Source organism: Pristiophorus japonicus, chromosome 22, assembly GCF_044704955.1.
Source record: "Pristiophorus japonicus isolate sPriJap1 chromosome 22, sPriJap1.hap1, whole genome shotgun sequence".
Taxonomy (NCBI): domain Eukaryota; kingdom Metazoa; phylum Chordata; class Chondrichthyes; family Pristiophoridae; genus Pristiophorus; species Pristiophorus japonicus.
The window spans coordinates 34,203,616-34,219,415 of NC_091998.1; the positions used below are offsets into that span (position 1 = coordinate 34,203,616).

General features: G+C 48.2%; 1 protein-coding gene across 2 annotated transcripts in view; it reads left to right on the top strand.

Annotated features, from left to right (window-relative positions):
* Positions 1 to 1,173: 1,173 nt before the first annotated feature.
* The window catches only part of LOC139234943 (phosphoinositide 3-kinase adapter protein 1-like), a 128,956-nt gene continuing 114,329 nt past the window's right edge, over positions 1,174 to 15,800 (top strand). For both annotated transcript variants that reach the window (XM_070865916.1, XM_070865917.1), the window contains exons 1-2: positions 1,174 to 1,411; positions 8,394 to 8,801. In XM_070865916.1, coding sequence (XP_070722017.1) covers positions 1,348 to 1,411; positions 8,394 to 8,801 — 472 coding nt within the window. In that variant the 5' untranslated portion in view covers positions 1,174 to 1,347. The remainder of the gene's footprint in view (positions 1,412 to 8,393; positions 8,802 to 15,800) is intronic.

The window sequence follows — 15,800 nt, forward strand, 5'->3', positions numbered from 1 at the left end:
TATATTTAAGGTGGAGATAGACAGATGTTTGAGCGATAAGGGAATAAAGAGTAAAGGGGAGTGGGCAGGGAAGTGGAGCTGAGTCCATGATCAGATCAGCCATGATCGTATTAAATGGCGGAACAGGCTCGAGGGGCCGGATGGCTTACTCCTGCTCCTATTTCTTATGTTCTTATATACCCCCAGGGTTTAAGACCATGGATTTCAACAATAGCTTTTACAACTGGGAAATGAAAATATTTGCTCGCTCTGTCTAAATTGTCTTTCGGATGAGATGTTAAACCGAGACTCATCTGCTCTCTCAGGCGGACGTAAAAGATCCCATGGCACTATTTCAAAGAAGAGCAGGGGAGTTATCCCCGGTGTCTTGGCCAATATTTATCCCTCAATCAACACCACTAAAAACAGATGATCTGGGTCATTATCACATTGCTGTTTGTGGGAGCTTGCTGTGAGCCAATTGACTGTCGCGTTTCCCACATTACAACAGTGGCGGCCTAGCACTCCAAGGAGCAGCATGTGCTGGAGCAGGAGAGCAACGGTAGTGAAAAGGGACGTCATCTAGGTCCAGGTCGGTGATTGGAGCGTGGGCAGGTACAGCGGGAGTGGCGAGGTCGGGGTGAAGGAGCGGCGAGAGATTGTAGAGGGACATGATCGGGAGCCAGGAGAGGCGCGAGTTCGGGGCCCAGAAGAGGCAAGGGCCTAGGGGCAGCACGGACCAGCCCACACTACAATATGTGCATGCTCGGTCTATGCAGCAGAGCTGGTCTCCAGTTGTCTTGGTTAACCCTTGCCACTGGACCAAGACCTAGCTCTGTCAAGCCCGTGTGGTGGCTGGTGTGCAATGGCCACCACACGTTAAAAAAATCCACGCACAGGCATCTTCCACCCTTCGGAATGTAGTTCAGGATTCGGAATATTAGATCTTTCATTGAAAAACCTGTGAATTTTTCACCTGGAAGCAAGTTATCCTCACTTCGAGGGATCGCCTATGATGATGATGACAACAGTGGCGACTACACGCCAAAAAGTACTTACTTCATTGGCTGTAAAGCGCTTTGAGGCGTCCCGAGCTTCCGAAAGGCGCTACATAAATGAAAGTGGCTGTAGGCTGTATGTGACGCATGTGTGGGGCTGGTTGCCGGACAGCGGCGGTGGCGCATAGTCGGAGTATGAGGAAGTGACGGCGCAAGGGGAGAGAGAGAGAAAAAAGCAGGAAATTGGAGAGCGGCGGAGCTTTGCGCTGATCGTCGCCCTGCTCCGGGGGGGGGCTGAGTTGAGCGGGAGCGGTACGGGAGCGGGTCGGTGTTTGAGAAGCGGTGTGTGGGCGAGGCGGTGCCCGCTCTGATGCCCAGCTCTGGGGCACAGCCAGCACACGCGCACACACACCCGGGGACAATGTCCGGACCAGGTAACCCTTCCATTTACATTCTAAACTCGCTTTCTCCTTAACTTTCTAAAGTCCTGCTTCCTCTTCCTGATCTGCATAAAACAAAACACTAAATATTCGAGAAAATTATAGTAATCTGCACTTTTATGTCGAAATTGTTCTTTCGCTCAGACCCCGGTTTAGCTGGAAGAACAATCTCATTGAATTTTAGCTTTGATGTTACAATCTTTCATAGTGTGTTGCACTTTTAATAGAGGAATAAGTTTATCTGATTAAGTTTATAACTTACAAACAATCAGAAAGATCAAACAGTGGGTGCTGGAAAGTGATTTTGTTGCTCTTAATATCAGGAGGGTGGATTAAGGAAGGGGCTGAGTGTTCAAGCAGGCAGACTATCCCCAGACTGATGCCTGTCCCTCGCCCCCAGCCCCCAGCCCCGGGGAGTAAGCCCGTGTGTGAGGCTTGGGCTGATTCAGCGAGTGTTTGAAAGGCAGGCTGTCCCCTTTTAAGGAGCTGCCCCTTTAAGAGGTGGCATATTCTAGCTGATTCAAGTAAACGTTCGGTGAATTAAATGTGTTAAAGCCACACCCCCACCCCCCACACACACTCCCCCCCACACACACACACCCACTCCCCCCAACACACACCCCCCTACTCCCCCCCCCCCACACACACACCCACCCCCCCCCCAAACACACCCACCTCCCCCCCACACACACACACACCCACCCCCCCCCACACACACACACCCACCCCCCCCCACACACACACACACACACCCACCCCCCCACACACACACACACCCACCCCCCCCCACACACACCCCCCCACACACACACACACCCACCCCACCACACACACCCCCACACACACACACACACACACACACACACACACACCCACCCCCCCCCACACACAAACCCACCCCCCCCCCCACACACACAAACCCACCCCCCCCCACACACACACACACACACACACACACACACACCCACCCCCACACACACACACCCACCCCCACACACTCACACACACACACACCCACCCCCCCCCCACACACACACACACCCACCCCCCCCATACACACTCACCCATCCCCCACACACACACACACCCCACACACACATACACACACCCCCACCTCAACCCCCAACACACACACCCCCCCCACACACACACACACACACCCACCCCCCCCCACACACACACACACTCACCCCCCCCATACACACTCACCCATCCCCCACACACACACCCACCTCCCACACACATACACACACCCCCACCCCACCCCCCAACACACACACCCCACACACACACACCCCACACACACACTAAACCCTTCTCACAAACTCCACCCAACTCCCCCCAGAGGCAATGTATTGCACGGCTCCCCTTCGCCCCTCCAGTTAGCTCCTATCACAAGTCAACATGGGCTGGTTCTAACGGGCCATTCCCAAAGTTTCAGGATTCAATTCCCACACAGCAAGTCACAAGGTGCCGGTTGGAGCTGCGCTCTGTACTAGCCCCGGCTGCAGGGACATGTTTGAGGAATATTGGCCAGCTCCTTCCTGCCGGCACGGTCTGTGAGAGTGGGGAGTGCCTCCTTCAACCCTGCCGGGGCGCCTCATGTTTCTGAAACGGAGCGGAATCTGTGAGATTTGGGGTTACAGCGTTCCCAACCAGTTAATCACAATTGCTCCAAAAAAAAACTTTGAGAAATATCAAGGAAAAAAGGCACCGCAATGCTGCAAACACACGGCAGCTCCAAACACCAGTGAAAAGGGACAAGACAGATTGATATTTACAGTCATCATCATAGGCAGTCCCTCGGAATCGAGGAATCTAAAAGTGAGACCTTAGATGACTGTATAGTCCAATACGGGAATTGCAGTCTCTGTCACAGGTGGGACAGACAGTGGTTGAGGGAAGGGTGGGTGGGACTGGTTCTGATCATAGAATCCTGGAATGATGCAGCACAGAAGGAGGCCATTTGGCCCATCGTGCCTGTGCTGCCTCTGTGAAAAGAGCAATCCATTAGTCCCTCCTTTCCCCATGGCCCTGCTGATTCCTTCCCTTCAAAGAAGGGAATTCTGTGATTAAAATCAGAACATGCTGGAAATACTCAGCGGGTCAGGCAGCATCTGTGGAGAGAGAAACAGAATTCACGTTTCAGGTGGGTGACTTTTTGTCAGAACTGGAAGATGCTCGAGAGGGCAGACTCCGTAGGAAGGGGGCGGGCAAAGAGCACATCTGTGATGGGGTGGGGGTCAGGAGCGATTTAAAGGGCAAGGCATTATGGTGCAAGGTAAAAGGGGATTGTAATAGGGCAAGAGCAGGCAGGTCGGAGGGCCTCCTCCCTCATAGGACTGTTCCTGGGCATGGCCAAGGGGCCCATCAGCCGGTCCAGGCAGCGGGCGTTCGAGGGGGTCGTTCAGCCCGACTGCCTTCCTCTCTTCCGCCGTTACATCCGAGCCAGGGTGTCCCTGGAGATGGAGCACGCGGTGTCCACCGGTACGCTCGCGGCCTTCCGCGAGAGGTGGGCACCGGAGGGACTGGAGTGCAACCAAATTTTAATTTTAATTTGATTTAAGTTGACTGTCCAAAGTTTAATGTGTCAGTTTTAGTGCCACCCCACCCCCCTTTAATCAGGGGGCACTTGATTAATGTTTCAACTTAAAATAGTTGTAATGGGACAAGCCCAGAGGAGAGGCAAAGGGCAACAGCAGAGGGGGAGGGAAGCATGGGAAATCTGGCAACGAGGAGAGGTTTTGCCGTGGCCCAGGAATGATGCGGAGAAAGATGGGTGGACCCCAGGGGTGCGGACCACCCCACAGGCCGTATACCAGTAGGGGATCCCGAGCACCGGCCCACAACTCCCCCACTCGCAGTGGCTGTGGTGCAGCCGTCTCCATTACCAGCGCCTGCTATCTGAGAACATGGTGATTAAGAGCTAAAGTTGTTAAACTCCGTGGTAATGCCGGAAGCCTCTAAAGTGCCTCGAGGAACGAGGAGGTGCTATTCCTCGAGCTTGCGTTGAGCTTCACTGCGACAGTGTAGGAGGACGAGGGCACAGATGGAGAATTAATGTGGCTGGAAACGCCAAGCAGCAACGTTCCCGCGAAGCCGCACAGCCAAGCAGTGTTCTGAACGTCCCGCACGGGCCGTTCACCAGCTTCTACGTGGAAGAAATCGCACACGTACAAAAATGTGAATGAGCAGTTAAAGGAACCGTACACACAAAGGAATTTGAGAGAACATTGCTCGGTTCGTCTGAGTCCTGTCCACGGTTGTTGGCAGGCTTGTGCATTTTTTTTTAAGCTTTTTTTTAATCTTAAATTCCAATATTGACAGTTTGTCTGTCTTTACAGACTGCTTTGTATTTGAGCTGCTGAACTTGCATTATGTAACATCTTTTAACACACAAAATCGAGCAGCTTCATTACAGAAACTACTCATTGAAACCTTTCGCCATCTGACCATGGGTTGACCAGGAACAGGGTGCTGCCGTGTGCTGTAATATTGATCAATTGCTTCTCTGAAATCCAGTTCAGGAACTTGGCAACGTTTAACTTGGTAAACAAAAGGAAAATTCCCCTGTACTTTTTTCTTCAAACCCCTTGCAATTTTTTACTCAATTACATAGAAACATAGAAATTTACAGCGCAGAAGGAGGCCATTTCGGCCCATCGTGTACGTGCCGGTCGACAAAGAGCCACACGGCCCTCGATCGGTAGCCCTGAAGGTTACATATAAACCTATGAACAATGAACAATGACAGAAAGGCAAAGAGCACCCAGCCCAACCAGTCCGCCCCACACAACTGCGACACACCTTACACTGAAACATTCTACAAATTGAAAGAGGAAAGAATCTTATGTTTCTGATAGGCACACATCCTAGTAGTTACTTAAAAAAAAAGTTAAAACAAAAATGGTTGTTTTGTAAGTGGTTTTAAGCTAGGTTAAAGCAGTGCATTTCAAGGTCAGGAACATGACTGTATCAGAGAAAGAGCAACGTGTACATAACTACATAACTAAACTGATGGTGGTGATGGTGGTGGTGAGGGTTATGGTTAGAACAGAAATATTACAGCAATCCATGCAGACTAAAGGGTCGCCCCCACGTTACTTATTCAATGTAATTTGTGTTATGGAAGGGTTGGTAATAACCAAGCCACGCTGGCTGCCAGTCTCAGCGAATCCCGTCAGGTTTACCTGCAGGTTGTGCTGGGGACTGGTGATGCTAGCACGGGATTTCAATACTTCAGAAACAGCTTGAAAGAAAGAATTTGCATTTATATAGTGCATTTTGCAACCCCAGGATGTCCCAAAGTGCTTTGCAGACAATGAAGTACTTTTTGAAGAGTAGCCACTGTGGTAATGTAGGAAATGCTACAGCCAATTTACAAACAAATAGACCTGTATTTATATAGCGCCTTTAATGTAGTGAAACATCTCAAGGTGCTTCACAGGAGTATTATGAGACAAAAAATATGACACCGAGCCACATAAGGAGAAATTTGGGCAGGTGACCAAAAGCTTGGGTCAAAGATGTAAGTTTTAAGGAGTGTCTTGAAGGAGAAAAGAGAGGTAGAGAGGCGGAGAGGTTTAGGGAGGGAATTCCAGAGCTTAGGGCCCAGGCAACAGAAGGCACGGACACCACTGGTTGAGCAATTATAATCAGGGATGCGCAAGAGGGCAGAATTAGAGGAGCACAGACATCTCAGTGGGTGGGCTGGAGGAGATTACAGGGATAGGGAGGGGCGAGGGCATGGAGGGAGTTGAAAACAAGGATGAGAATTTTGAAATTGAGCATTGCTTAACCAGGAGCCAATGAAGGTCAGCGAGCACAGGGGCTGATGGGTGAGTGGAACTTGGTGCGAGTTAGGGCATGGGGCAGCGAGCACAGGGGTGGTGGGTGAGCGGAACTTGGTGCGAGTTAGAGCACGGGGCAGCAAGCACAGGGGTGATGGGTGAGTGGGACTTGTTAGATCACTTCTAGTTTACGTAGGGTAGAATGCGGGAGGCCAGCCAGGAGTGTTGGAATTGTCAAGTCTCGAGGTAACAAAGGCATGGATGAGGGCTTCAGCAGCGGATGAGCTGAGGCAGCAAAGTCCCACAAATTGCAATGTGATAATGACCAGATGATTTTTTTAGAGATATTAGTTGAGGGATAAATTTTGGCCAGGCCTTGCTCTAGGAATAATACCGTTGGATCTTTTACATTCACTCAGTTTAACGTCTCATCCGAAAGACTGTGCTGGAGAGCCAGCCAGAAATTTGTGCTCATGTCCCTCGAGTGGTGCCATGCAATGATCCCACAGGCTGAAGTGTTAAACCCCAAGAGCCGCAGTCACGAGGGTCAAGAGAGATCGATCTAACAGTTTCTGTGGGGGACACTGCATTTTATTCTTATAAATTAACATTTTAGTAAGAAAGAAAAAACAATGCTGAAAATCAGGGAATATTTTTCACAGGCCAAGGTTGACTGAAATATTTATTGAACAGTCTCAATTTGTGAAAAAAAACTATTTTGAGTGAAAATGTCCCAGTTTTCAGCACGTGCTAATGTTCAACACTGTTGGCTGCTATCCGATTGATTACATTTATATTAGTTTGATCATCTTCTGGATGTGATTCAATGCCCCCCATTGATTAATATAGATCAATACCAGAACGCTAGCTTTTATCGAAGCAGGGGCTGGGAGGCTGAGTGGTGGATGTTTTTAAGACTGGTCTCTGTCACCATTTGTCAATCAGCCAATACTATTGATCATTTTGATGTTGACCTGTCCAGTGCTAACTGAGGATACTGTAGATTAAAACCCCATATATTGAATGCCCTTTCAAACCATCAGTTCAGGAAGTTAACAAATTCAAGTCACTCCCTTCAGACGTTGAATTACTGAAGTTGTACGCTCATTGAAAATGTGATGACTTGCAAATGGATACGGAAGTCAAATAACCACTCTAATATTTTTGTTTTTTTATGGGGCAATTTTCAATCCACCTGTTCTGAAGCTGTTTGCTGGGGTCCGGTATTGTGGATGCTGGGCTCCTTGCCAAGTGACCATTTTTTACATGTGAGGCTAAATGGGCAGCATCGGCAAGCTGTCCTATCGCACGACTGCAGAGCCCGATCCGCCCTCATCCAGCACCTCCCAGTGGATCCCCTCGCAGTGTGGTCAGGAGCAGATCCCCTCGCAGTGTGGTCAGGAGCAGAAGGTCTTGCCGATGTTTCCGTCCCTAAACCAGGAATGTTGAGGCCAATAGTGATCTTCTTGCCATCCCCTGCCTGAGATCAGGTAGCTTAGAGCAGACGAGGGTTGGAACCGGGGACCCTCCTGGTATTAAAGACTTGTTAGCTGATCCCACCGAGGCATTGCGAGCTATTTCGTTTGAAAGCTGAACATTTAAGATGAACAAATACGCAAATCAATTGTCACAGCTCCCGCACTGGCCCAATTGGTGTGATGGAACATCAGAGACCAGGTGGTCCCAGATCCATCTGATTCCTGGTCAGCTGTTATGAACTGGGGCTCAAGTTGACTTCAGGACCCCAGGGATAATGGGCGGGGGGGGAGGGAGGGGGGAAATCGGCCAAGTTTTCCCCTCCTGCTTCTTATTCACTGACTCTAGTTGTGTGACGGTCATGTGAGAACGTGATGGGGTGCACTTGTGACGTCCATCATCCCCAATGGATAAAGAATCTGCCATTGGGGAATGGCTGCTTGTGGGATGGGCGGAGTGTGTTGCAAGGCTGGGTCCCGACTTGTTGGGTGGGGGAGTGTGTTAAATGTGGGGTGGAGGCGGGTGGGGGAGGAGTGTGTTGCGGGTGGGGGGAGTGTATTGCAAGGCTGGGGGACTGAACCAGAACACGGGTTAGCCACTTTAAGGAGTGGAGATGGTGTAGCATATTCCGTCTTAGAAATGCTTAATCAAACTGAATAAGCAGAGTCTTCATTCACAAAATAATTAATAATGATTCATTTCTCTTCAAGGACAAGTGGTCAGATCCGACGTGGTGATTTTCTACGCAGAGGATGCAAAGGAGTGGAGTGATTATCTTGTCAGCTTGCTCACGTCAGCCAGTCGCTTTGAAGTTCTGCCCTACTCCGTAAGCGAGAGGACTTCATTTACAAGCCGGGATTACAATCAGTTTAAGAAGTGTAACTGCCTCTTGGTTCTACTGTCGCCGCAGCTCTTGGACTGGGTGGCTGTTGCTGGGGCGGAGCACGGACTGCAGCGGATATTGCGGCCGGCGCACAAAGTGGTCGTGCTGTTTTGTGGTGTGACGGAGACGCTGGGGCTGCCGACCTTGTTTAGAGACTGGCTACAGTGGAAACAAATCTCGTGTGATGATGAGCCAAGTTGTTTCACCGCCGCTGTGGAAGAAGCCATCAATGAGAGTAAGTTTCCAACTTGAAATTGACCGGTCTGTCCATCTTATTTACAACAAAGCTGCCCCGCCCTTGGTGGACCACTTGTCCACCGATAGACTCGCTCCACCAAATGGGACCATGAGTTTTATGCAAGGGCATTAACCATAGAGTACGCAGCCATGTTAAATCTTTACAGGGCATTGGTCCGGTCTGGTCATTGGAATATTGCACACAGTTCTGGGCACTCCATTGTGGAAGGACATGAAGGCCATTGAAAGCACACAGTGGTGAATTATTAGAATGATACCAGGATTGATTGTGACGAAGAAAGCCTTGAATAATTAAGGACGTTTTTTTTTATTGGGACAGCAAAGGCTAAGGGAAGGGTTTAATGGAGGGTTTCAAAATGATGAAAAGTTTTGAGAGGGTAAATAATGAAAGATTGTTTCCACTGGTTGGGAAAAGTGTACCATGACTGACAAAGGGGCAAGTTAGAAGAAATTTGACTTTATTTATATGGACTGCTGGAGGGGATTTGGCAAGGTTTCACATAAGAAATGGTAAATGAAAATTCGAGCACGTGGAATTGAAGGCAACCTATTGACATGGGTAGGGCAAATAAAAGCAGAAGATGCTGGAAATCTCAGCGGGTCAGGCAGCATCTGTGGAGAGAAACAGAGTTAACGTTTCGGGTCGATGACCCTTCATCAGAACAGGCGAATGTTCGCGATGATCAGATTCTTAAGGAGCACTGAAAGGGGGAGGGGAGGAAAGAACAAAAGGGAAGGTCTGTGATTGGGTGGAAGGCAGGAGAAATTAGAGAGACAAAAGGAATGATTGCCCGACTTAAAATGGTAATGGCAGAAGTTAGAAAAAGATTTGTTTAGATCGGGTGTGAATGGCAGGATAATTATCAGCTGCCATGGGAAACAGAGAGAGGAAAAGTACATCAGAGCAAAATATGGGCAGAGATTAAAGTCTGAAATTGTTGAACTCGATGTTGAATCCAGAAGGCTGTAAAATGCATAAACGAAAGATGAGGTGCTGTTCCTCGAGCTTGCGTTGAGCTTCATTGGAACAGTGCAGGAGGCCGAGGACAGAGATATCGGAGAATTAAAGTGACAGGCGATCGGAAGCTTGGGGTCACGCTTACGGACTGAACGGAGGTATTCCGCAAAGCAGTCACCCAATCTGCATTGGTCTCCCCAATGTAGAGGAATTGGTTAGGAGGGAGGAGACGGAGAGCCGGGGTAACGGTATTTACTCCAATTGGCAGGATGTGACTAGTGGTCCCCCAGGGATCTGTACTGGGGCCTCGGCTTTTCACAATATTTATCAATGACTTGGATGAAGGAAGAGAGTGTCATGTATCCATGTTTACTGACGACCATGAAGTTGGGTGGCACAGTAAATAGTGTCGATGGCAACAGAAAGTTGCAAAGGGACATTGAGAGATTCAGTGAGTGGGCAAAACTGTGGCAGATGGAGTTCAATGTGCGGAAGTGTGAGGTCATCCACTGAACTGAGAAAGATGGATCAGAATATTTTCCAGACGGTGAGAAGCGAGGGACTGTGGAGGGGCTGAGAGATTTAGGGGCCCATGTACAGAGATCAGTAGAAGCTAGTGGGCAGGTACAACAAATCATTAAATAGGCTAACGGAATGTGGGCCTTTATCTCAGGGGTTGGAATACAAAGTGTGGAAGTTATGTTGCAGCTGGACAGAGCTCGGGTCAGACCCCCGGACACTGCGTCCAGTCCTGGGCCCCGCCCCTCAGGGAGGATATATCGGCCTCTGAGGGGGAGCAGCGCAGAGTCACCAGAATTATACCGGGGCTGAATTAGGACAGGTTGCACAGACTAGGCTTGAGTATAGAAGATTAAGGGGTGAACTGATTGAGGTGTTTAAGATGATTAAAGGATTTGATAGGGGAGATCGAGAGAAACTATTTCCTCTGGTAGTCCAGAACAAGAGGCAGAATCTTAATATTAGAGCCAGGCCGATCAGGGGTGATGTCATGAAACACTTCTTCACACACAGGGTAGTGGGAATCTGGAACTCTCTCCCCCAAAAAGCTGTTGAGGCTGTGGTCAATTGGAAATTTAAAAACTGGGATTGATGGCTAGTTAGGTAAGGGCATTAAGAGTTACAGAACCAAGGCAGGTAGATAGAGTTAAGGTACAGATCAGCCACAATCTCATTGAATGGCGGAGCAGGCTCGAGGGGCTGAATGGCCTTCTCCTGTTCCTGTGTAACAGGCTCGAGGGGCTGAATGGCTTTCTCCTGTTCCTATATTCCTATTGGAACACGTAATACCTTACCACAAAGGGCTATTGTGGCGAAGGCTGTAACATCATTTCAAAATTGGATAAGGATTTGAAAAGGAAAAATATAAAGGGATTATGGAGAAGGGTGGGGACAGTTGAAGAGCTAGAATGGCACAGGTACAAGGGGCCGAAAACCTCCAGGTAAAATCAACAGATTTCAATAAAAAATATTTTAATTTGCAATCTTCTTTGAAGGTTATTCACACGTGCAGTGCCATCAAACCTGCTGCACAACAGGTTCTGATGATCAAGGCGTTGGAATTCATTAGTTCTTTGGATAAGAATCTAACCGCTGTATTGCCTTGTGATCTGTTGCGTATTTATTTAGTGGAGTAACTTATAGTTTACTTTATCCCAAAGTGCGTTGCACCTCTCTCCCATGCCCCAGCTCAGTGCAGTTCTTAGACAGATTCACGTTTTCATACAGCCACTCACCATTCCCTTTAAGGTCATTTTTCGGCCTTCCAAACTGCTCCCTATAGGCTATTCTGACAACTTAATGGGTTAAAGCAATTGTGGGTGTAATATTGAGCCATACAAATCAGAAAAATCGGGTCTGTGATCAATGATCTTGGCCAGGCAGTACTGGAGGTAACAATGAGGGACTGAGAAGGGGCAAATTCAGTGAGGGTTTATTTCGACTCTTGTCCCCTTTTGGAAACTGAAGATTTGGGTGAGAATAGACTGGGCTTGGCAACGATGTCCCTAGGGTTTCATAGCTTGCCGATACTCCGTGTCAAATGAGGATGTAAGGAGGAGAAAATGCGTGTCTGATGGCTTATTTTCAGCTTGAGAGGAACAAGAGAGGAAAGTTCAGAACAAATGATACTATCAATAAAATACAGAACAGAAAGGTTGTGAGGGGTTAGCGAGAGATCAAGATCTAGAGGCAAGAGAAGGCTATCGGATGACAAACCTTTCTTTTACGCGAGAGAAGTCTTTGGTGGACTTGGGTGTTGCCGAAGCAAGCACCAAAGCCACTCTTTGGCCCTCTTAGCGATTCAACGCACTGCACCGTTGATAGCATCTGCCTTTCAGAGCGGAAAACTAGCCAGGGTTCCTGGAGGATCCCAGTCGCTATGACGACCTTAGATGCACATTTGCGGATGTCGAGCAGTGACGTCATCGAATAAAAATAGAAAATGCTGAAAATCTCAGCGGGTCAGGCAGCATCTGTGGAGAGAGAAACAGAGTTAATGTTTCGGGTCAATGACCCTTCGTCAGAACCTGAAACATTAACTCTGTTTTTCTCTCCACAGATGCTGCCTGACCCACTGAGATTTCCAGCATTTTTCTGTTTTTATTCCAGATTCCAGCATCCGCAGTATTTTGCTTTTGTATTGGTGCCATCATCGAGTTCGACCATGATGTCTCTGCAGCCGGATAGCTTGCCGGCGCTTGGTGTCTATGCTCGCACCTCAAGAATGGCCACTTGGGTGAAGTAGAGAGGGCAATCCTATCCCCACAAGAGCCAGGAGAGCGGGAAAGGAGAAAATGATGGCGGAGGGGCGGGGATATTAAATTAACCGGCGTGGAAAGATTGGTCAGACTTGCTGCAGGTTCCACCAGAGCTGAGAGGCAGCTGTCTGTGCAGAACACACTTCTCTCTAGCACAACCACAGTTTCAGTTAGTCAGATATAAATTGGACAGTTTCTGAAAGAGGAAGCCCGTAACGCACAGGATATGTCGAGCTGCTGACTCTTAACTGATGTTACAGGCCCACACTAAAATAACTTCGTCCAGAGATACGCAAGTGCTAACCTTGGCCAAAAATACCCACATCTGTGACAGGCACATGTGCTTCTTAAATGCAAATGCATACTAATCCGACAAGACATGGGGGCATTCTGTGAATGAGACGGAACGCGTGGCTCGGTTTTAAAACTACCTCCAGGTTTGTGGCAGTTGCGTTTGGGGACGTTTTGCTGCTGTTGTTTAAAGGCAGCGCTGTAACTCTTTACATACATTTCACACTGAAAAATCGAGAAACGTTTTTCACTTTGAAGTGCCTTTAAGGTCGTCAACCCTCTAGGAATGCTCTTGAGTCTCCAGGAACTAAGACATAAGAAATGGGAGCAGGAGTTGGCCATTCGGCCCCTTGAACCTGCTCCACCATTCAATAAGATCATGGCTGATCTTCTACCTCAACTCCACTTCCCTGCACTGTCCCCATATCCCTTAATTGAAGGTTAATCTCCAGGGCACTGCTGCAAGCAAACCCAGGAGTTAAACTCAAAGAGGCTTTAAATACAATGGTGCATTTTCCTTCATTTTCCGTAAACACTTTTGTTTATTAATTGTAAAATTATTGGAGGTGGGAGCAAAGCCGGTTTGACCGATAAAGAATCGTCCAAATGGTTACCCAAGTGTCTGTGCACTTTCCAACTGGCTGTGGGAAGGTGGGTTTCCGAGGGGATGGGCAGGTTCGGCGGCCAATGGTGGGAGTGTAGGGGGCAGGGCGGCGGGAGATCATGTGATGAAACTTCCCAGAATGCCTCTAATCAGAGTATGGAAACCCTAAGTGACCCAGCTTCACTGTGCATTCAGAAATCTGCACAGAGTGCATTGGGCCTGAATAGTTTAGGAATCCTGCATATTTTATACGAGACCAAGCCGGCATGGACTGGTTGGGCTGAATGGCCTGTTTCTGTGCCATGTTTCCTATGAATAGCTGATGTAACTTGCATTTAAACAGTGCCTTTAACACAGAAAAACTTCCCATAGGAAAAAATCAGATGTCGAGCCAAAGATGGAGAGATTTGGACAGGCAACCAAAAGCTTGGTCAAAGAGGTGGGTTTTAAGGAGGATCGAGGGAGAAGGGGGAGGTAGAGAGGTGGAGTACTTTAAATGCCAGGAATGAGGGTACCTAAAAATAATTATATCAAAAAATATTACATGTACCATATACAAATTCAGAAACGGGTGTCCCTCAGATCTTTCCTTCCTCCCCTCCAGATCTTTCGTTTACCTCAAAACAATTTGGTCTAATGAGTAAAGGCACAGGCAATATAGAGACCAGGAGATAGAATGATAGAATTATAGAAATTTACAGCACAGAAGGAGGCCATTCGGCCCATCGTGTCTGCGCCGGGCGACAAAGAGCTATCCAGCCTAATCCCACTAGCCCTGTAGGTTACGGCACTTCAAGTACTTTTTAAATGTGGTGAGGGTTTCTGCCTCTACCACCCTTTCAGGCAGTGAGTTCCAGACCCCCACCACCCTCTGGGTGAAGAAATGTTCCCTCATCTCCCCTCGAATCCTTCTACCAACTACTTTAAATCTATGCCCCCTGGTTATTGACTCCTCTTTGTTAAGGGAAATAGGTCCTTCCCATCCGTTCTATCTAGGTTCCTCATAATTTTATACACCACAATTTAATCTCCGCTCAGCCTCCTCTGTTTCAATGTCCAGGGTATTTTGAAAGTCTTTGGTACAGCCCTGCTAACAGTGGTATAAAGATTATTGCACAAATACTTCTATAATGCCAAGCAAATTTCTAAAACACTCATGTTGATTTCTGCACAAATAAAACTTCCAAACAAATAGGCATTTATGTAAATGTTTGTATAGTTTCTTTTTAAAAATAGACAACCCCAGCCTATCCAATCTTTCCTCTTAGATAATTTTCTATCCAATCCTGGCAACAGGCTCGTAGTTCTCCTCTGTACCCTCTCTAGTGCAATCACATCTTTCCTGTAATGTGGTGACCAGAACTGCACACGGTACTGTATCCCAGGTTTGTTCTTGGATCTGTGTTGAGATAGCTGATTCCAATGAGTGCAGTGGTTGGGGTGCAACCATTGGCTTTGCCACCACTGGGCTAAGGGGAATTGGGGGGAGGGGAAACTGAGGTCCTGATTGGTGTCTGGTAACCTCAGCTGGAGAGTGCATATTTAGATGTTGGGTGAAGAAAGAATTGGGCTCTGACTGCCTTGGGTGTCAGCCTTGGGTGTCAGCCTTGTTCAGTGGCAGTCTCTGTCAGAAGCTTGTGGGTTCCAGTCCCACTCCAGGAACTTGAATACGTAATCTAGGCTGGCACTCCAGTGCAGTGCTGAGGGAGCGCTGCACTGTCGGAGGTGCCATCTTTCGGATGGGATGTTAAACCGAGGTCCTGTCTGCCATCTCGGCTGGATGTAAAAGATCCCATGGCACGATTTGAACACTTTGGGACATACTGAAGTTGTGAAACGTGCTGTAGAAATGCAAATCGTTCTGACACGCAGTGTCGAGACCACACAATTGGCCAAGGGCAGCCGGCTGCTGTGTGTACAACTGTCCCCAGCAAGAGTTCCCATCTTGAGAAGGGGTAGAGAATTGGGAAATTCCCACAAACGTGTATTGGCTCAGGCGCTGACACACAGTGTGGGGAATTCTGTATCATAGAGACGGTCAGTCTGATTATTCCAACTTGGTCCCAGAGCACTCAGCATAGGGTCAGAGCTGAGTCGTTGAAATAAGTGTTTCCTCATCGAAGTCATAAGCAAACTGAAAAACAATCCTGTCGAGTCCAAGTTTTTTCAAAAAACATTCTGCAATTTTTTTGAAGAAGTTGGAGTTAACCCACAGAGCAGCTTTCAAAACATTGTTTATGAATGAAGGGAAGGGATGTCCATACACGGAACACGATCCATTCTAGGCACCCAGCGTCCGTCCCAAGCAATCCTGGGTCAGGTATGGCAGGGTGAAGTACAGAATAA